We start from the raw sequence: 23,169 nt of genomic DNA on the forward strand, positions 1-23,169 counted from the left end.
TTAAAAAAATATTGCAATCGGCTAATTTCATGTTGCATAGAGCGTTTTGGACACCTTGCAGGCTGGCAAAAATGAATTCTGCAAATTCGAATATTTGCTGGTCATGTATCATGCAGGATGGCACGCTTAAACATATGCTTTTCGATTGCCCAATGCTAAATAACTTCTGGCAATTAATCTGGTCTGATATACGTGAAATGCTGCATATTGCTGATGATATCTCCTTTTCTATAATTATACTTGGAGCGCACGCACTAAAATCTACCATCACAGACTCGGAGGGCATTCTCTTGAGAGCCCTTATTTTATTAGCTCTTAAGATTATACTTTCTAACTGGAAGGGTCTCTCAGGTGTTTCACATGCGGCTTGGTGGTCCAATATCACCCTTATTGTTAAATATGAACAACTATATGCTAGGAAAGTAGGCTCTTTACGTCAATTTCATAATATATGGGATCCTGTTTTATACTACTGCTCCAAACACGATTAATACCCCTGGGTCGTATCACTATTGTACTTATTGTTTATATGCATGATTATAATCCACTCTCTGTTACAACATCACCATGTTTCTCCAGTTGTTCCCTGGTATACATACCTGATTATTACTGTATTACAATTCATTATCTGCACACCTAGACCTTGGTTATAAGATCTGATAATCTCTTTATCTGACTTTGTACAGACTTCGGTTACTTCATCTGTATTTGATGCTCTTGAAATTTTATTGTTCTATTATTCTATTATATAATTCCAATAAATTTTATTGAACTTAAAAAAAAAAAAAAATAAATACTGTATAATTGTGGTAACAATGCTGATGCTGAGAAGAAAATGGCACCCCACTGATTCCTAGCCCATTTCTTATGCCTCATAATGTCTTTCTTGCAGTGCTTAAACTGACTTGCCATCTGTCCTTACATTCTAGCACCATTTCTATTCTGTGAGTAGGTTTTCTTTAGCAAATTCTTACCACAGAAACAGACGGGGGTGGGGGGAAGGGGGGAATTCTTGATAAAATCAGAGCCACTGTGTCAACAAGTAAATTGTGGGGAGTTCCAAAGGTAGAGAAAACACCAGTACCAATAGGCTTCTTCAAGCAGATCATCAAGATTTTTTAAAATCAATATATGGGTAAGGGGCAATTCTATAAATGGGCACCAACAATTAGGTTGGTTAACAGATTTTCTTTAGCTTCTTATAGACATAGTAGAAAAACTCATCCCTTGTTTAACTCTCCTTCTGTTCAGGGCTGCAAAAGTAAGAAATTTTTAAACCACACTTTAGCGTCCCAAGCAGCTCTTCATGATAAAGAATTTTGAACATTCCTGCTCACAGCTTATTCTTACAAACAGTTTAGAACAGTGGTTCCCAACCCTCTCCTGGAGGACCACCGGGCCAATCGGGTTTTCAGGTTAGCCCTAATGAATATGCATGAGAGAGATTTGCATATAATGGAAGTGACAGGCACGCAAATCTGCTCCATGCATATTCATTAGGGCTAGCCTGAAAACCCGATTGGTCTGATGGTCCTCCAGGACAGGGTTGGGAACCACAGGTTTAGAACACAACTAAAGACCTATCTTTTGACAAAATATCTGACTACTTAACTTACTTTATTTCTCCCATTGTGACCATTGTTAGTAATCTTTTGTAAACCGCATTGAACTAATGGCTACGCAGTCTATAAGTACAATATAATGTAATGTGGGGCACTTAGGAGTTTATTCCATATAGCAAAGCAGGCGCCTACTTTCCTTTATAAAATGTGACCATCTCTGGGAAAAGCTGACAAGTCACCAGAAACAAAGAAAATTAGGTTTTAATGAATTCTGTAAGAGCAAACAATTTGTAGTACAACACAATAGGCTACACATCATCCTTTTGTGTGAAAAAAAATACATTTACAGAAGTTCAAGTGTATAAATTTCAGACTGCTTATACACCCATGACATGAAAAATCAGCCATTCTTAACATTTTGAATCCATTAATTTAGTCACCTTTCCCCCAGAAACAGTCACAAATACTAGCTTAGCTGGGTATTAACAAACCTAACATTTAGGTGTTCACACTTATGCCAGCTGCAATGATGGGGTAGGTGCAAACGCTTAAGTGTGGCAGATAGGCATGTAACCAACAGTATTCTGTAAGTTGTATGTATCACTAGGAGACACGCTTATTTCCTGCCCATACAATCCTGCGTGCACAGGTACTATGTAAGTTAAGTGGGTATTTAAAACAAACCGGAGAAAATATTTCTTCACACAATGTGTAATTAAACACTGGAATTCGCTGCCAAAGAATGTGGTGAAATCAGTTAGCTTAGCGGCGTTTAAAAAAAAGTTTGGATAATTTCCTAAGAGAGAAGTCCATAGGCCATTATTGAGATGGCTTGGGGAAATCCACTGCTTGTTCCTAGGATACGCAGCATAAAATCTGATTTACTACTTGGGATCTAGCTAGGAACTTGGGTTGGCCACTGTTGCAAATAGGATACTGGGCTTGACGGACCTTCGGTCTGATCCAGTATGGCAATTCTTATGTTCATATTTGCATAACACCACTTAGGGCTCCTTTTACGAAGCCGCGTTAGCGGCTTTATCGCATGCACCTTTTTAGCGTGCGCTAACTCCCGCGCTAGCCGAAAAACTACCGCCTGCTCAAGAGGAGGCGGTAGTGACTAGCGCGGCCGGTAAATTAGCACACGCTATTATGTGCGTTAAATCGCTAACGCGGCTTCATAAAAGGAGCCCTTAGGTGCTGTGATAGTACTTAAACTACGTCCACGCATAGGTGCTAGTATTCTAGTGCCTAGAAAAATGAATTTCCCTAAAAAAACATCTTAACATAGTAAATGACAGCAAATAAAGACCTGAACAGTCCATCCAGTCTTTCCAATATTGCAGTATAAATTTATGAGCTAACTCTCTTTTATCTGGTTTTTTTGGGCCATAGACTGTAAAGTCTGCCCAATACTGTCCTTAGGTTCCAGCTACTGGAGTTGCCGTCGAAGCTCATTCCAGCCTATCCATCTATGTGTTTGTGGGATATAGACTGTAAAGTCTGCCCAGCACAACCCTCAAGTTCCAAATTATTGTAGTTCTCATTGAAGCCCTCACCATTCTAAACTGAGTTGCCATATACGGGACATAGACCATGCAAGTCTGCTTTTAGTTCATCAATTTATACCATTCATTTTCTAATTATAGATCCTCTAAACTAAACTAAACCTTAGGTTTATATACCGCATCATCTCCACAATCGTAGAGCTCGGCACGGTTTACAGGAGTTGAGAGAGAAAAGAACTCCATGAAGGTTAAAGGGTATAGAGAAAGGGTGATTGGGGGGCTTACGATGCCAAAGATGGGGTAAGTATTACATTTTTGAAAACAGCCAGGTTTTCAGATGTTTGCGGAAGAGTTGGAGAGAGCTCAGGGTCCGGCGGGGGGAGGTAAGGTTGTTCCAGAACTCAGTGAGTCTGAAGGGGAGGGAGGTCCCTAGTTTTCCTGTGCGGGAAATGCCTTTTAATGAAGGAAAGGATAATTTAAGTTTGTGAGTGGGTCTGGTGGTATTAAGATTTAAGGAGTTCCAGGAGAGTGGGATGAAGGGGGGAGGATGCCATGGAGGATTTTGAAAGTTAGACAGGCGCATTTAAAGTGGACCCTGGCGATAATCGGAAGCTAGTGGAGCTTGGACAGGAGCGGTGAAACATGGTCGAATTTACTTTTTGCGAAGATGAGCTTGGCCGCGGCATTCTGGATCCGCTGAAGTCTATGAAGGCTTTTCTTGGTAAGGCTTAGGTAGATTGAGTTGCAGTAGTCCAATCTGGACAGGATGATAGATTGGACGAGAACAGTAAAGTGATTTTGATGGAAATAGGATCTTACTTTCCTCAGCATGTGAAGGCTGATGAGCATTTTTTTGCCAAGGAATTGAGGTGGTCGTTGAAAGACAAAGTGGAGTCGATGATGATGCCCAGAACATTGCTTGAGGACTCCAGCTGCAGAGTGGAGCCAGAGGACAGGGGGATGGAGGTGGGGAGTTGGTCAAGTTTAGGGCCGAGCCAAAGTAGTTTAGTTTTGGACTCGTTCAGTTTCATTTTGACAGTATGGGCCCAGGACTGGAGGTTCATTATACAGGAAGATATGTTCTCCGAGAGGTTGGTAAGGTTTGGGTCGGTCTCGAGGAGGACTAGGATATCGTCAGCATAAGTGTAAATTGTTTCTAGGAGTGATAGGTGGAGGAGTTTAAGGGAGGACATATAGATGTTAAACAGGATTGGAGAAAGAGGTAAGCCTTGTGGGACTCCACACGTTGGTTGCCAGGGGGCGGATGAGGTGCCATTCATGTTGACGGTGTAAGAGTGAGAGCGTAAGAATTTAGAGAACCAGTCTAAGACTGTAGAGTTGATGCCTATCTCGGAGAGTTGGTAGACTAGGATGTCATGGTGAACAACGTCAAAAGCAGCGGAAAGGTCGAATTGAAGGAGGACGGCAAACTTATTTCGAGAGTGGAGTAATTGGACCTTAGAGATTAAGGAAGTCAGTAGGGATTCAGTAGGGATCCTCTATGTTCATCCCATGCTTTTTTGAATTCCATCACCGTTTTCCTCTCCACTACCTTCCTCAGGAGGACATTCCAGGCACCAGCCACATTCAAGACAGAGAAAGGATTCCTTTTTTTTTTTTTAACTGCCTTCAAATATATCTCCCGTATTCAAACCAAAATGTTTGATTCCATTCATCTGTCATTTTCTGTTTACGAGGGGGTAAATGCAAAATACGGCCATATACTGTAAATATTCCTCCAATTTGATTTATGAGCCTAGATTTAATCTATGGGGAAAGAATATTAAAAAAATCAAACTGAATAACAAATCACAAGTTCTGAGGTGTCAAGATCACAAGTCTGAAGCCCACCTTTACATATAGGATATTATAGAGATTAGAATAGCCTTTTTTTTCCAATCACTTTTTGGTTTGCATACCTCATGTCAAAAATTTTAGGTGACAATTCAAACTCCAACAGTCAGCATGTATCTTCCCATGAAGGAGGAAAACAAGTTTGTATAGGTCTTTTAGGTCATAACGATGCATAAGACCAAGCTAGAACTTTATAAAATACAATTAGGACTGCCTAAGCAGAATACATATTTTGGCACAGTAAAGAACAGAAGACATTATAAATACATTTTAAAAAGTAGCTTCATAAGGGGGGGGGGGTTCACACATAAGTATCACTAGAAAAATATATAAGATGCAATTTTGCTACTTCAACATGTACATGGTGTATTTTGAAAACCTGCACAACCATGAGGAGCTGAGCTCCAAAATGCAAACTTTAGGAACAAAATGGCAGTTTTCAGTGCTAGAGAAAAAAAAGTATAACCTCCCACTTAAGCATTCCTCCAAACTCCAGGTCATAACAATAAGTTTGCCAGAGCATATGGGACTTGGAGCAGGTTAAAAGGCCATTTCTGAATGGGAAAATTCTCCAAGATGTGTATTGCCAATCTAAAATATCTATGCATCTCCTCATTAGGCAGTATATCAAGAAACCGAAACAACAAACAATATGCAATGGATGTATAGTTTTTACAGTCTACCTAAAGAACATCTACTGCTACTTGTACATATAGCCTGATTTAAACATGTAAACAAAACCTAAGCTTTTTCAAAAAATCTGAATGACCAATTCACCTTGTTTCAGTGTAAAACGTCACCTTAATAAGAGATGGGTCTACCCCACGAATCGGAATCAACTACAGAGCACTCTTTGAGGAGCCATACTAGTGCCTTATTCACTGACATATAAACACATTTGACTGACAACACTGCTGATTTCCATTAAGACACCAGATGAACATAAATACCTTCACTAGAACCTCCTCCTATACTTGCATTCAGCAATTTAATATTTTCAAATTTAGAAGGGTTTAATAGAGTAAATCAAGCATAGCTTCATTGCAAAAACTTTAAAAGTGGTAGAAGTTTTAGTCTGGTGTAGCAAAATTGACAGAGCAGATAGCAGCTTATACACTAAACAATGCAATGAGTCAGATGCTCCATTGTAGTTTTCAAGTATCTCAGAACCAAGCATTATCGAGAAGGACACTTATTCCACATTAAACAATGTTTAAAAAATGGATTAGTTCCATATTTAGATACAGAAAGCACTACTTAACATTAGGTTTTTTTTTATTTTTAATGTCCAACTATTTAACTAAGCATAAGAAATACACTTAGGGGCTGATTCTAAAAAGGGCACCTAACTTAATTGGCAAAATACAATTAATAGCCTCAATAATTGATTTTAAAAAAAATAATAATTGGGTGATAGATGCCTGTCGCATGTCGCTTAGCAGCACCTATCGCCTAAGTGGGTGTGTCTATGGACATAACATGACTTAGGCACCACTAAACGTGATTCTCCAAAAACTGAGGTGCCTGAAATGTAGGCCTTTAAAACCCTGGCCTACATTTCAGGCACCTAAGTTTATACATAGGCGCCATTAGCCGTGATTCTATAAGTGGCTAGTGCCATTTTTCTAGGTGCCAGCCAATTTACGCATCGTTTATATAATCAGCCCCTTAGAGCAGAACTGCATTTTTGAACATTTGTGAAATCGATGATTCTTACCTCACAGCTGCTGAGATCTAGCAATACCTCTTTCAAATTAGGATTGCAAGCCAGGCCTAACAAAAGTGCTCTGGAAATAAAACACAGAGAAATACAGCAGCTAAGAAATATTATATGCAAAATAATGTGCAAAGCTGATGCCAGACAAACTTCTTCAGGAAAATACTTTAACTAGGGTTACGCAGAGCTCTACCCATATTCTTTGTATTTTGAAAATTAAATCCCTTCGTGAACTTACACTTCCCAGTCTGACTCCATTCATTTTGTTTCAATGGATATGAGAACACATACTTTGATTCTCATTAGATGAAAAAAAATAATTTTCAAACCACATTTTGCATGTTTTTATGTGGGTAAACAAGCATTGAGAGAAAGAGAGAGACCGCTCCCCAGTATTTCACACATAAGAACATAAGAATAGCTTTACTGGGTCAGACCAATGGTCCATCAAGCCAAGCAGCACGTTTTCATGGTGCTCAATCCAGGTTCCTAGTACCTGGCCAAAACCCAAGGAGTAGAAACATTCCATCCAGGGCAAGCAGAGGCTTCCCCCATGTCTTTCTCAATAACAGACTATGAAATTTTCCTCCAGGAAATTGTCCAAACCTTTCTTAAAACCAGCTACACTATCCACTCTTACAACATCTGGCAATGCGTTCCAGAGCTTAACAATTCTCCGAGTGAAAAAATATTTCCTCCTATTGGTTTTTAAAAGTATTTCTCTGAAACTTCATCGAGTGTTCCCTAGTCTTTGTAATTTTTGACAGAGTGAAAAATCGATCCACTTCTACCCATTCTACTCCACTCAGGATTTTGTAGACTTCAATCATATCTCCACTCAGCTGTCTCTTTTCCAAGCTGAAGAGCCCTAACCTTTTTAGTCTTTCCTCATACAAGAGGAGTTCCATTCCCTTTATCAACTTGGCCGCTCTTCTTTGAACCTTTTCTAGTGCCACTATATCTTTCTTGGGATAAGGAGAACAGAACTGAATGCAATACTCCAGAAGAGGTCACACCATGGAGCGATAAAGGCATTATAACATTCTTAGTCTTGTTGACCATCCCTTTTTTAATAATTTCTAGCATCTTGTTTGCTTCTTTGGCCATTGCCACACATTAGGTGGAAGGTTTCTTTATATTGTCTAGAAGGACATCCAGATCCTTTTCTTGGGCGCTAACCCCCCAAGGTGGACCCTAGCATCCAGTAACTATGATTCAGTTTATTCTTCCCAATGTGCATCACTTTGCATTTGTCCACATTAAATTTCATCTGCCACTTGGACACCCACTTTTCCAGTTTCCTAAAGTCTGTCTGCAATTTTTCATAATCCGCACAATCTACCATAACAAGAACACAAGTCACGTTTTATTATTGACCAAATGTGAACACTGAAGACACATTTATAGAGCTCTAGACCTTTTATAAACACAAAGGTGCTGTGACCCAAGAGATCAAAGCTGCAGTTGTCATCTCAACTTGTCAGAAACTAGACTCCTGCCTTACCCAAAAAGCTGCTGCTAGATTCCTATAGGAAAAGAGAAGACCACAACCTAGATATCCAAATTAATTCTCAATTCAGGAGGCATGAATCTTTTTTTTTTCTCCTGATTCTGAAGAATCCAGTACCACATAGAAAGGTGGACAATTTTTTTAGGGTGGGGTTTTTTTGTTTTTTTTTTTGGGGGGGAGGTTTAACAGTCAGCCCCATTGTTCCTCCATTTTCATCACTTTCTCTCCTTCCCATCATATCTAGCATCATGATTGATGTAAAGTCCCCTTCAAGCTGGAAGATTGCAAAGGTCAATTTGTTTGCCTTAGGCACAGAATAGCTTAGTAGGGTTGTCATATCAGGGGCACCCACAGCAAGTGATGTTTTGAGTCATGCTAATCAGAGCAAAGCAGAGAAGCGAAAAGAGCTTTCCTGCTCTTGTTTGACCATTTAATTGGCAAATGGTGAAAATGGCTGCTTTATGTAACCTGGTGTTGAACGAGAGCAACAGTGCCCAAGTAACAGGTATTTGGAGATGCAGATCTCTCATAAAAGCCATAGAAACACATGTTGCTTCTGAGCAACAATGCCAAATAAAGGGTTAAGAAGGAACAACTTTGAAAAGAACTGTGGCAAGATGGCATGCAAGTAGTTGCTTTTATGGAGCCTACCCTTCATTGCAGTCTTGCTCATTAGCCAAAATAATTCATATCCTCCTTTACAGATTGGAGTGGTACCTCATAAACAAGTCACTATCATCTGCTCTTCATAGAAATTACATTAGATTACAAAGAAACAGTTATATCCCACACTTGCCTCATGGGTTCAGCGTGGCTAACAGAATAAGAGACTGGGCATTCCCAGATCATTACAAATTAAAGTTAAAAACAAAACAAAACCCGAATACAATTATTTAGTAACCATATACTTCCTAAATAAGTCAACAATTTCTAAAATTTGCTATAATTAGTCAGATATTTTATCATACATAGTTACTTATTCCATCAGCTCGCAGTTATAATAATCTACAAACTTTGGCCCCCTTTTACAAAGCCACAGTAGAGAGTTGTACTGCGGGCCAGCAAGGTAAATACTCTTGATGCAGGATTTCTATTTGGGACTGATGGCAGCAGGTTAGTCATGAAGCAGAAATAGGGACCAGTTATGATTATTTCAAGTGACACACTTCCCACCTCTCAAGGACACACTGATTGGGAACCAATGCTCTGGGCAAATCATTTAACCCTCCATTGCCAAAGGTACAAAATAAGTACTTGTATATAATATGTAAACCACTTTGATTGTAACCACAGAAAGGCAATATATCTGATCCCACCCCCTTCCTTTCCTTAAAAGGCTGATACCCGCCCTCCCCCCAGATTCAACGTCTTCATTTTTCTTCCTTCCTTCTCTCTCTCTCCTCTCCCCTTAGGTCCAATATTTATCTCTCTTTCTTTCCTTCCTCCCCTTCTATTCCTATGAGCAGTGATACAATCAAACTCTTCCTGTGGCTGATGGAGCTCACTGCCTTGGCCACAGCTTCCATCGGTGACCCCTCCAGTTCTGCTTGCAGGTCTGTGGCTCACTCTGCTCTCCCCCAACCCAATGATCAGCATACACCCCCTCCCTCTCAATCTCCCTGCTGGTTCTCAGAACTGGCAGCATTGCACATACGCTGCCTGTGGCCTGCTCTGAAGCTTTTCCTTTGGCCCATCCGGCTTCCTCTGATATCACTTCTGTTTTTACATGGGTGGGATGGATTACCGTATTTTCACGCATATAACGCGCGCGTTATACGCGTTTTTACCTACCGCGCATACCCCTCGCGCGTTATATGCGTGAGCGCGGTATACAAAAGTTTTAAAACATAGTTCCCACCCCGCCCGACGCCCGATTCACCCCCCCCAGCAGGACCGCTCGCACCCCCACCCCGAACGACCGCTCGCACGCGCTCCCACCCGCACCCGCATCCACGATCGGAGCAAGAGGGAGCCCAAGCCCTCTTGCCCGGCCGACTCCCCGACGTCCGATACATCCCCCCCCCCCCCCGGCAGGACCACTCGCACCCCCACCCCGAAGGACCGCCGACTTCCCGACAATATCGGGCCAGAAGGGAGCCCAAACCCTCCTGGCCACGGCGACCCCCTAACCCCACCCCGCACTACATTACGGGCAGGAGGGATCCCAGGCCCTCCTGCCCTCGACGCAAACCTCCCTCCCTCCAACGACCGCCCCCCCAAGAACCTCCGACCGCCCCCCCAGCCGACCCGCGACCCCCCTGGCGACCCCCACCCCCCTTCCCCGTACCTTTGGTAGTTGGGCCAGAAGGGAGCCCAAACCCTCCTGGCCACGGCGACCCCCTAACCCCCCCCCGCACTACATTACGGGCAGGAGGGATCCCAGGCCCTCCTGCCCTCGACGCAAACCCCCCTCCCCCCCAACGACCGCCCCCTCAAGAACCTCCGACCGCCCCCCAGCTGACCCGCGATCCCCCTGGCGACCCCCACGACCCCCCCACCCCCCTTCCCCGTACCTTTGGTAGTTGGCCGGACAGACGGGAGCCAAACCCGCCTGTCCGGCAGGCAGCCAACGAAGGAATGAGGCCGGATTGGCCCATCCATCCTAAAGCTCCGCCTACTGGTGGGGCCTAAGGCGCGTGGGCCAATCAGAATAGGCCCTGGAGCCTTAGGTCCCACCTGGGGGCGCGGCCTGAGGCACATGGGCCCAACCCGACCATGTGCCTCAGGCCGCTGCCCCCAGGTGGGACCTAAGGCTCCAGGGCCTATTCTGATTGGCCCACGCGCCTTAGGCCCCACCAGTAGGCGGAGCTTTAGGATGGATGGGCCAATCCGGCCTCATTCCTTCGTTGGCTGCCTGCCGGACAGGCGGGTTTGGCTCCCGTCTGTCCGGCCAACTACCAAAGGTACGGGGAAGGGGGGTGGGGGGGTCGTGGGGGTCGCCAGGGGGGTAAGCGGGTCGGCTGGGGGAGCGGTCGGAGGTTCTTGGGGGGGGGCGGTCGTTGGGGGGGAGGGGGGGTTTGCGTCGAGGGCAGGAGGGCCTAGGATCCCTCCTGCCCGTAATGTAGTGCGGGGTGGGGTTAGGGGGTCGCCGTGGCCAGGAGGGTTTGGGCTCCCTTCTGGCCCAACTACCAAAGGTACGGGGAAGGGGGGTGGGGGGGTCGTGGGGGTCGCCAGGGGGGTCGCGGGTCGGCTGGGGGGGCGGTCGGAGGTTCTTGGGGGGGGGCGGTCGTTGGGGGGAGGGGGGTTTGCGTCGAGGGCAGGAGGGCCTGGGATCCCTCCTGCCCGTAATGTGGTGCGGGGTGGGGTTAGGGGGTCGCCGTGGCCAGGAGGATTTGGGCTCCCTCCTGGCCCGATATTGTTGGGGAGTCGGCGGTCCTTCGGGGGGAGGGATGTATCGGACGTCGGGGGGGGGCATCAGGCTTTCAGGATGGGGACAGACCTTCAAGGGGGGACAGTGCACGGAAGTCAGGGGGGGTGAACGGAGAGTCGGAAAGTCAGGGCGGGCGAAAGGAGCGTCGGGCAGCATGCGCGGTATACCCGTGAGCGCGGTATACCAAAGTTTTTGTACATATCATCGTGATTTCTGCGCGCTATACCCGTGTGCGCGTTTTATACGGGTGCGCGTTATTTGCGTGAAAATACGGTAGTGCTTCGACCACTGGCAAGGATCAACAGAAGATCACCCTTATGGTAGACTGGTGCAGGAGAAGTATGTGGGTGAAGTAGAATCACAGATGGGGGGGGAAAGATATCAGGTTACATGAGAACATGGGTTGGGAGTAAAATACAGCAGAAGAGATATTTAGAGGAGACAGGAGATGCTATAGGAAACCAACCTCTGAATGTGGTCCAACTCAGATACAATTACAGCATCTAACCAAACTTACCTGCTATAGGGTACTAATCTCTAAATGTGAGGTCACTTAAATATATCTACAATACCCACCCAATCTACCTTTTACAGTGAACTAATCAAAATGAGTTGGTATTTCATAACAATTCTCTGCCTACTGATCAGTACCAGACGAACCAACAGTAGATCAAATAACCCCTCAGAACACACAGTCCCATCATGGAGTCACCCTATGATAAAGCGCACAGACCACATACACTGGACAATCCCAATGCTGGTTGGCCTCCCCAGATGCCGAAAACCACGCCACAATCACAACACTAAAGCAAACCCACACAGCCTAATAATGAAGAGTCATACTCACCTCAATCCCATGTGGATATGTTAACGCGAGATCAGTGGTCACAAGACTGAAATTATAAAAGATCTGCTCAATGAATTACAACCTGGCTTTCTATTCTTAACTGAAACATGGATACCCATGCAACATGACCCCAGATTACAACAATTCTGCCCAATGAATTACAAAATCACCCACCTATCAAGAACTGGTCGCAGGGGCAGTGGTCTGGCAAAACAGCACAAATCATCTTTTCACATCAAAATCATGGACTCTATAACTCTCACCTCACTAGAACTAAATAAACAGCAACTTCTCAACGCCTCATCCGCTGCATACTATTCTACAACCCTCTGGAAAGTGGCTAGAAGTTGAACCACAGTTCTCAGACATCATCTCAAGAACCATGGTACAATATGACTTCACTTTCATCATAGGAGACCTCAACCTCCGCCTAGACTCAATTTCAAACTCTCAAACCCTAAAATTCCTCAACCTCTTAAATGAACTAGACCTCAAACTCTTGTTTCAACAACCCACATATGAAAAGGGGCATCAGTTAGAATAGGTCAACTAACCCCACTCAAATGCAGTAAAAGAATTCAAAGATTATCAGAGAAGTGGTTCAACTCAGTACTTATGTCCCTAAAAAGAGCTTGCAGACAAGCCGAGTGCTACTGGCATAAAAACCCCTCCCTAGAAAACAAGACTAAGGGATCCTTTTACTAAGGTGTGCTATGCGTTTTAGCATGTGCTAAACACTAAAGCGCCCATAAGTCTATGGACGCGTTAGCGTTTTGCGCACACTAAAATGACTAACGCACCTTTGTAAAAAAGGGGGTAAGTGGCACCAGAAAATCCTAGAATATAAATCACTGACAAAAAGAAGAAAGAGTACTACTTTAAACAGATCAGCACAGAACTTAATCTTAAAATCAATAAACTGTTCTCAAGATTAGATAACCTAACCAACACAAAAGATCACAAATGGTGAGAACACTTCTATTCCAACAGCCTCAGAACTAGCTAACTATTTTAAAATAAAGATTTAATCCACACAAGACCAGCTACCCCCCTAAGATGAGGGGTATAGGAGGAGAAAGGGAACAGAGGGAGGGGAAGCTGGACAGAAGGAGAGACATGCTACAAGGGGACACAGTGGATGAAAGGGGTAGAGAGAGAGCAGATGCATGGAAGGGAGAGAGAGGACAGACGTTATATGGAAAGAAGGGAAAGAAGAGAGTGAAGAAGATGATTAAAGCAGAAATTACAAAAAGAGATTTAAAAAAATGTTTTTAAATAGAAAATAGAAAGCAATCTTTTTATTAGATTAAATTTAATACAATTTTTACTAACCAGTCAGGACTGGATACTGTAACAGCAGTATACTATACTGACCTGAAGAATGAGGTTTTGGCTCTTGAAAGCTAATTTAAAAAAATGGATTAGTCCAATAAAATTGTATTTTCTTATTTGAAATTTTTGTTTTATTTCTATTTGTTAATTTTAAAAATAACAAACTTTTGCTTATAATGATGGGAGTTGCCATGCAGCTTATCCTAAAGAATTGGAAAAATTGGGATAGATTAAATTATTCATTTTGGTGGGAATCCCTATGTTATGTTTTTAAAATGGAAAGGTTCATGGCTATTCAAAAAGGATATTATAAAATGTTTCTGGATGTTTGGGAACCGTTAACTAAATATTGTAAAGTTTGATTTGTTTTTTTGATTTTAATGAGGACAATATACACATCCTTGGGAGGGGGAGGGGGGTATGTTATTAGAAGGTATGTTTAGATTGTTTTTTTATGAATTTTTACTCAATTGAATGGGGGAAAAATAAGTATTCCTATTATTTTTGAAAGTATAACTGTATCATTATTGTGCACAAATGTAATTTTAAAATGAATAAAGAAGTTATTAAAAAAAATTTGTGAAGTGTTGATTGTTATTTGTCAAGTGGTTTTTTTTCAAATTTATATCTGCTATCTTTATATTTTGTACAGTATAAGGGGACATGTGTAACTGTTTCTGTGGTGTTGCATTGTATGCAGAGTCTGGCTTCTTGGCTGTTTAGTTTAATTTTTGTCTACATATTTCTATCTTTAGTTTGTGATTACTTATTCCATAATGGGAGACAGTATATCTGTGTTCTGTGTGTATGGTTTTCTGTTAGCATTGACTGTGCAGGATCGATGTGTATTAATCAGGCTTGTTTAGTTTTACAATAAAAATGGATTCAACTTTAAATTTAAAAAGCTGTTTCACTGAAAGCAAAACAAAATGAATTAAAAAATTAATTCAGTAGGTCCGCCAGATACTATTTTGAGGCCTTCGGTATGTTACCATTGTTCTGGAATGTTGCCCGCCTCACTGCTGTAACCTCAAGTAAGCGCTTTCCTGCGTCTGTATGCAATTGTGAGGTGGAGGGAAGAGTTCAATCGCGTACAGATGCAGGAAAGTGCTTGCGTGAGGTTACAGCAATGAGGCGGGCAATGTTCCAGAACGTAAGGTAACTATTAAAGACAGTGCAGCTTGTGCGTGTGTATGTAATCTTGTAAACTCTCACAAAATTCGGCACTGCTCCTGGCGGTGACTGCTTAATGTAAGATGGCAGTTGTGTCTGGTGCTGCAGGAAGTGAGAGCTGAAAAGGTGGTTGCGACCATCGGACACTTAAGGCACAAGTTTTCCAGGCACAAGTCGGATATTGATTCTCCCCTCTACAAAAAAGCCTAGAGGACTACACCAAAATCTTGAAGTTGATACTTTAGAATCTAAATCATAATTTTGCATGAGGCAAAACTCTTTATAGTTTATAAATCTTTCCTTAATTGCTTCTAATAATTTCAGCTATGCACAGCTGAAAGCAGTGCAAAATGCAGAAAGTGAAAAACTATCTAAACTTCACTTTCTACATGCTGCACTACTTTCAAAAGTGTATAGCTGAAATTATCAGAAGCAATTAAGGAAAGATTTATAAACTATAACGAGTTTTACCTCATGCAAAGTTCTCATTTCTTTAATAAGATATTAACTATTTTTTTTCTGCGGTCATCCAAGTACCTACAAATACAAAATGTGGCCCTGCAAAGGGTTTGAGATTGAGACTGCTGAGCTAGACCCACTGCAACAAAACCACCTTATGGAAATACTAGCAGACAGATTTTGAAATGATTTTGAATAGATTAAATTCAAAAACACAAAATGGCTTCTCCTAAAATACTCCAAAGCATACTGAAGCCTTGACACCTGCACACTTTATCAAATCAAAGCAGCCGCCCCAACCACTATAGGAAAAACAACACAATGGCTCAACTATCACCTACAATCTGACCTTTTCTCCAAAACAGGAGGAAGAATGCCCATTCTCAAAAACCCAAAGCACAGCCTCTCTTATGTGACTAATTATCAGCCAGTACCTTCTATCCCCCTATTTATCATATGTTAACTTTACCTATTCAGTTCAAGGTCGGATTATGTTACAAGAGGTTGGGTCAGTTACCCAGGAAGTTACAATGGACAGATTTTATGAGGCTTTTCCCTCAACACAAATGCTTTCTTGCATTGAAAAAGCTGCTAGATCAGGTTTTTCTTGAGCATGTTTCCATCCTGTATATGCGCAAAACACAGGGGAAACAAATCCACAGAAAACAGAATGATAAAAACAAGTGGAATTGTCCAATAAGAAAAGGTGCAACAAATAAAGATGTCTTTCAACTCATCTGGACAATCAGGTTATCCTTTATTCTTCCAAAAATACTCGACCCGACATGTACATGTTTCGGCCCTACGGCCTGCGTCAGGAGTCTATAGGTAATGTATAAAATCATATATATTTTATCATTACAGTGTTTATATGTCTCTATATGTGTTTATATGATTTTATACATTACCTATAGACTCCTGACGCAGGCCGTAGGGCCGAAACATGTACATGTCGGGTCGAGTATTTTTGGAAGAATAAAGGATAACCTGATTGTCCAGATGAGTTGAAAGACATCTTTATTTGTTGCACCTTTTCTTATTGGACAATTCCACTTGTTTTTATCCATCCTGTATATGACTACCTTCCTGCCTATACAGATGCACTTTTAAGAACTTTAGTTTAGATTTAATATAGTGTTATTATAGTTGTAATGTACAGGTCAATCTAACTCAAAAGGGGAATGGGACTTGATATATTGCTTTTTGTGTGGTTTACACAAAGCACTTTACACAGGGCAACGAAAGGGTAAGTGACTTGCCCAAAGTCACAAGGAGCTGCAGTGGGAATCAAACTCACAACCTCAGGGTACTGAGGCGGCTGCTCTAATCAATATGCCACGGCAAAGCATTTATTTCCACATATCTACATGAACTGCACCATACTGTAATATCTTTCAGAAAATATTAAGATTTCCTCTTTCATTTATTTCAGCTTGCTAGATTTTTTATTATTTTTTTTTATTCAGACACATTTGATATTCCACCTTTGAAGCTTAAACAAATTTCTGGCCTCTTTTTGATAAGGCACTCATCACCTAGGGTGACCCAAATTTGATAGTATGAAAAAGATTTTAGCTGTTAGGGATTAGAATTCAACTCTTCAAGGAGTTTCATTTATTCTGCAAATAGGAAAACCCTTGCTAATTCAACTATGCTTATTATACTAGTACAGATTGCACAGTCTCAGCACATTGCCAGCTCTACCAGATCTCCCCCTCCCCCCAAGTAGCTGAGAGGTCTTTGTTTATGCATCACATTCCTTTAAGGTTGATAATTGTTTTTTCCTTCTAATGTAAAACTGTTTCCAAGTCTGTGATCAAGCATGCAATTGTATGACATAAAACATGAAACGCAATAACAGAAAATACCTGCAATGAACTGAAATTTTAAAACTTTATTAGATGAGTACTGCTTTTCTTTTTTGCTCCTATTTGCTACTGGTTTGTTAAGGGAACAAGTGAAAGAAGATGCATTTTAGCTAACTGTCTTCATAAATCTTCCTTCCTTTATCCTCTCATTGTATAAATGTGAATGAACAGAGAGATCTAGAAAAAATGAATGAATAATATTAAGTATTCAACTGAGATTCCAACATTATTATGGTAAAAAGCAGAAATTAGTAATGATTTATATATTAGACTAGCTGTAGAATTCACCAGGGGATAGTTTCCCTCCTTGCATTATAACTTGACCCCAGTGCCCCCCCCCCATCCCAGGTAAGGACAATGCTTTTCCAGCACTTCCCTATCATTTGTTTCCCCAGTTTTACTTCTCTATGCCAACCTCAATCTTAGGGAGCAGTGTAGACATCACAGATATTTGCCCTGTCTGCTGGTCAGCAAAGCCTAACTGGAGAGAGGCAATAGCAGCCTCCATGACCGATGGTCTCTCATAGCAGGTTTGTTACACCATATCCTATCTCTGAGAGATGCCACTTTCCAAAGCTTAAGCATATTATATATAACTGAGACAATATGAAAAGCCATCGTAATTTCTACATTAAAAAAAAAAAAGTGGGTAGGGGGAAGATGATCATGTGTGATGCAGCTTCTGTGGAAGTGCTACAAAAAATGGAATAGTTCAGAACACAACATAACAATATAAGAGACACTTACTTTAAGGGCTCAGAAGGGAGTTTTGTGCCAGAGAGATTAATTTGCATCAAAGAAAGTGAACTGCTGAAAAACTGTTTGAAAGACTGAGGAACTTCTTTTCCTTTCCTAAAAATTAAAAGGAAAATCTATTTAATACGGACTGCTCATTATCAATAATACTGTGCATGTCTTTTTATAATACAATTATTAAAAAATGTCAAACTTAAAGGCACATTAAAGCTTAACTCAATGTTTTACAGCAGGGTTGTCCAACCTTTTGGCTTCCATGGCATTGGCATTGGCCCAAAAAAATGTTTCTGGGTCCGCACATACGTGCAAACGCTGAAGCAAGACAGAGGAGGGAGCCAGCAAGATGGTAAACACCCAGGGGCAGCAGAGGAAAACACTGCATCGCCCTCGACTGGGGCTGCACAAAATACTTCACGGGTCTGCTTGCGGCCCTTGGGCCGCAGGTTGGACACCCCTGCTATACAGAATGCCACTATAGTTACAGTTTGAGTATGGTTTTCTCAGTAACCTATTCCAGGCTGAATATCACAGTACCAAAAGAAGTAACCATATGAACATATCACTTATTTCTGGTAAACTAATTTGAACAAACAGATATCATCTTTGCCCTTAATATCCTCTGCACTATGTATAAAGGTATGCTATAACCCTGGAATTAATATTGTGTGACCCCATATTTTAAGGCATATGCATCCCCTGACTGTCATCAGGCTTTAGTGATCCAGTCACTTCACATTCCTAATCTCAGTCTATGCATTTTGTATAGTGTGTCTGCTTTATCTCCTTTGTTTTGCACAGCATTGGTACACTGTTGGCATGCAAATGTCTGGAACAGATTTTTTTTTTTGGGGGGGGGGTGCAATGCGCCTATGCTAAATATCCATTTGCACTTTTCTTTCGGGACTACAAATCGATGGCTCTATGTAACAGGATTTCTAAAGATCACTAAATTGCTTTAGTCCATAATTGGGAGTGTGTGGTGCAATAGTTAGAGCTTCAGCCTTGGCACCCTGAGGTTGTGGGTTTGAATCCCGCACTGCTCCTTGTGATCCTGGGCAAGTAACTTAGACAGAGTGGGAGCCTGCTGGGACAGTTGGAGAATAATGCTTGAGTACTTGAATAATTTGTAATCCATATAGAATTGTAGGATATGCGGATTGTAAATTATTAAAATAAATAAATACTTCATGCAGAAAGAATAGTAGCAAAACAATTGTAGGTAACAGCTTTTATTAAATTTAGATATTAGAGACTTCCAGTGGAGCAACTAACCAAAATAATCACTACTTGTTAAAGCTGTACGATTCTCCCATCAAGACTCCCTTCTCCTTTTCCTGGACAGCTGAACTAGTGGAGCTGCATGGGCAGACGGATCCCCCCAATTGATGGCAACCTTACCGGGCAAAGAGCTTCCCTGAAAATTCTGTGGCAGAGTGCCATGGCTAGCACACCGTGAGGGTGATCTCGGAGGTCAGGCAGCAGAGAGCCATGGCAGACCATAAGCTCTGAGTGGACTGGCATTGAAAGTTCATGGCCAGGAGTTCCTATGGCTCGCACAGAGGAAGCGAGTTCCCTGCTTGAAGTGGTAACAGGAGCAGTCAGCCTCAAGAAGCACTGAGAGGAATCAAGGCTGTGAGTCATCGTTGGCATGTTGACTTCTGTCTCTCAGATCCCGGCAGAAAATGCAGTCTTTGCAGTAATATGCAATAATGTATATGCCCCCAAAGTTTATGATACAAATTTTATAATGACCCTTATTGGGGGGGGGGGGAATATCTTAATTGGGGGATTATCCTCTATTCATGGGGGTGACTTTAATATGATAGCTGATCCTTCCTTAGATAAATCAAACCTAGGTAGGCTGGAACAATCTAGTCTTTCTAAAGGGATCCCACTTATCAAAGCAGCTTTTAATTTACTGGACATCTGGAGAGTCTTGCATCTTACACTGAGGGACTACACTCATCTCTCAAGGGCCCATGACCCTCAATCATACATTATCTTTTGGTCTCTCAGTCTCTGCTATCCTATATCAGCTCTGCAGACATAGACGCATGTCAGATTTCAGATCATGCCTTAGTGTGACTGCTTTGGAGGCCTTGGCACCTTGGAAAATGTCTTCTGCCTTGGCAAGTTCCTTTGATAGCACCTTTCATGACTTTCTGATAGATAAATGGAAATATTATGAGCAATTAAATACCCAATGTAAAAGTACTCCAGTATTGTTCTGGGATGCAGCCAAGGCGGTCGTGAGGTATGAGATCATAGCTTATGTGGCCCATAAATGTAGGGCATGGGATCAAGATATTTTACACTTGGAGCACTCAGTGCAATCCCAAAGCCACTTTATCCCTACTCGGGAACATAAAGAACAACTTTTAATTATTCAGACAGTGGTGAATACCTTACTTCACTAGAAAGCTGTGAAATTAGAGCTGTGCTACAGATATAAATTGTATTGTCAGGGTAATAAGACGGGCCTTTTTTGGCACAGTTTGATCAGCAGTGGCGGGGGGATCCTAGGCAGACGCAGTCCTTGGGTCATGAAGATATGGATATCGCTGCGATTTTTCATAAATTTTATTCCACCCTTTATAGATCAGACTCTGAGACAGGCCTGGAAAGTGAAAGCTATTTACAGAGTTTGAATCTCCCCTCTTTGGATTCAGACTCATACCAATTCCTTTAGAGATATTAGTAGACGAGGTGATATTTGTTATCAGTAGGAGGTTCAACCATAATGCCCCAGGCCAGATGGATTGTGGGCAGAATTTTATACATTACTGCAAGACTATATTGCTCCATCTTTAACGGATATATTTCAGTCGATGTTGGGTGAAAAATGTATACCAGATTCTCTGGACAGCACACACAGTGGTTTTGTCTAAACCAAGTAAAGATTCTACTTTGACTGTGGTCTACTGTCCTTTCTCTTTTCTTAACTTTGAGGTGAAACTTTTAGCTAAAATTATGATTAATCACTTGGCCTACATTCTACCTCAGTTAATAGCTAACCAGCAAGCTGGCTGTGTCAGAGATCGAAAAGTGTCTAAGAACAACCATAAAATATTGGCCTCTTTAGAGGCAATGCAGTATACCTGGCTTCGTTCGCTGCCGATAAGCTTTGATTTGGAAAAAGTCTTTGACAGGGTCTCGTGGCAGTTCCATGTTTTTGGTCCTTCAGACGTATGGATTGGGAGATTATTTCATTGAAGTGGTTGAGATACTATATTCTTCCTCTAAAGCTCGAGATTGGGTGAATGGAATATTTTTGGATCCTATTTCTATTTCTTGAGGGACCCACTAGGGTTGTTCACTCTCCCCCTCTTATTTGTGCTAATTTTGGATCCCCTTATTCAGGTTATATTGCATAACCAGAAATTGAAGGGGTTCATATTTGGTCCAATAGTTTCAAAATTGCTGCTTTTGCAGATGATTTAATAGTCCAGCTGACAAATACGGAATCATCTTTACTTGCTCTAACAGAAAGCTTTGATGAATATGGAGACCTCTCTGGATTCAAGCTGATTAGAGAGGGGAAATGGGAATATGGGCTACAGACTATTTCAAGGGAAATTATGGGGTCGGAGGGGGAGGGAATAGATTCCATTTTTACATTTGGAGTGAGACCATGAGTACGGTTTTGCTCCAAATTCAGAAGCTATTAATCTTTTTTTATGGGTTTGTGTGATGGAAGGATTGAGTTGGAGAGCGTGTGATGGAAAAAGAAAGGGAATGAGGTAGGGGACAAAGGGTTTAAGGCTGTATGGAATGTTTAACGAGGGGTTTTGTTTGTGATACTAAATAGATTGGCTCACCTTTATTATCACGGTTGATATGAGGCATTCTAGCAATTGATAACTGTATGCTTTCACCCTACTATATAACGTTGGTATTTAGAAACATTGTGGAGAGGTGATAAAAAATTGTGGGGTAGGGGAAAGGGAGTAAGTGAGTGCTGGTAATGTTTAGAATGTTTAAAGAAACTTGAGATACTGTTCTTTGCTTGTTTATTGAATCCTTTAATAAAAAAGATATAACAAATTTAGATATTAGATATGTAGGAAAAGAATGGCTACAAAATTAAACAGGATAAATTTCAGTGCATACAGGTAAGATTGCTGACTTTTTGAAACAGAAAAAGCAGCCACCTGCTGCTGCCTATGTTCTGTCCCACCCCCATCAAATAACCAGGTGGCTCTGGCCACTGCAGCTCCATGTGATTCTGGGTAAGTCACCTAGTCTTCCACTATTCCAGGTACAATACAATCCTTAGATAGTGAGCCCACTAGGGACAGAGCAAGTACATAAGCATTAACATACTGTCTTTACATATAGCACATTACAAGAGGAAATGGCATATCTTTCTATTTTTCTGTTTTATTCTGCATGCAGAATATTGATACTAGGAGTTTAATTTTGTCTGCATATTTCTTTTTTCATCCTGTGGTCACTTATTCTGTATTTTGTGAGGGTCTGTCTTTATTCTGTGCTTGTGACCAAGGCCATGAATTCTGTTAACATGAATTTTATATGTAGCAATCAGTAATAGTCTGATTTGTTCAATTTTCCCAGTAGGTGTACTAATGTTCTATGGACCACTGCATTATTTATGGAGTTGCCTTTTAGTTGGCAGGATCCTTGTGTGAGTTTTTGCAGTTAGTGCTGTAGTGGTAGATTTCCTCTAGGTTCTGAGGTGATATTTTGTGGTTTAGTAATACTTCACAATATGCCTGACACTAAGAAAGTTGATGTTGCTGATACTGAAATGACAAAAAGACAATTTCAGGCATAGTAAACATCTGCTGGAACTCCTGGTCCACTGGATACAATTTAGACATTGCTTTTGCCACTTTAAGGGAGCCCTCAGGGTTTTCCTGGTGCTCAGAAATCATGACTTTCTGGATGGCACAGAAAGGCGGTAGGCTGAAAGTGGATCCCATTCAACAAGGAACAATAGGAAAAAGGCTGAGGATCAATTTTGAGCTCCTCAAGAGAATCAATGAGAACATCCAGCAGCAGACTTGAACAGCCTGTGAACTGAGGGGTCCTTGCCCTGGTCCACAGCAGCACTCAGACCCTGATCCACTTTGCCCAGTGTCACATTGTCTCTGACCAAGGCTTGACCTAGGGAGAGAGTATAAGTGTCCAGATCAGGGGTGCCCAAAAGGTCAATCGCGATCATAGAAACATAGAGTATGACAGCAGAAGAG

At 41.7% G+C, this 23,169-nt stretch overlaps 1 protein-coding gene across 6 annotated transcripts in view; it reads right to left on the reverse strand.

The window, feature by feature from the left end:
* CARMIL1 (capping protein regulator and myosin 1 linker 1) overlaps positions 1-23,169 on the reverse strand; it is a 476,507-nt gene that overhangs the window by 162,588 nt on the left and 290,750 nt on the right. For all 6 annotated transcript variants that reach the window (XM_033934492.1, XM_033934489.1, XM_033934488.1 and 3 more), the window contains exons 16-17: positions 17,948-18,052; positions 6,642-6,711 (exon numbers count right to left, since the gene is read on the reverse strand). In XM_033934492.1, coding sequence (XP_033790383.1) covers positions 6,642-6,711; positions 17,948-18,052 — 175 coding nt within the window. The remainder of the gene's footprint in view (positions 1-6,641; positions 6,712-17,947; positions 18,053-23,169) is intronic.

Source organism: Geotrypetes seraphini, chromosome 2 (genome assembly GCF_902459505.1).
Source record: "Geotrypetes seraphini chromosome 2, aGeoSer1.1, whole genome shotgun sequence".
NCBI classification, from domain to species: Eukaryota; Metazoa; Chordata; class Amphibia; order Gymnophiona; family Dermophiidae; genus Geotrypetes; species Geotrypetes seraphini.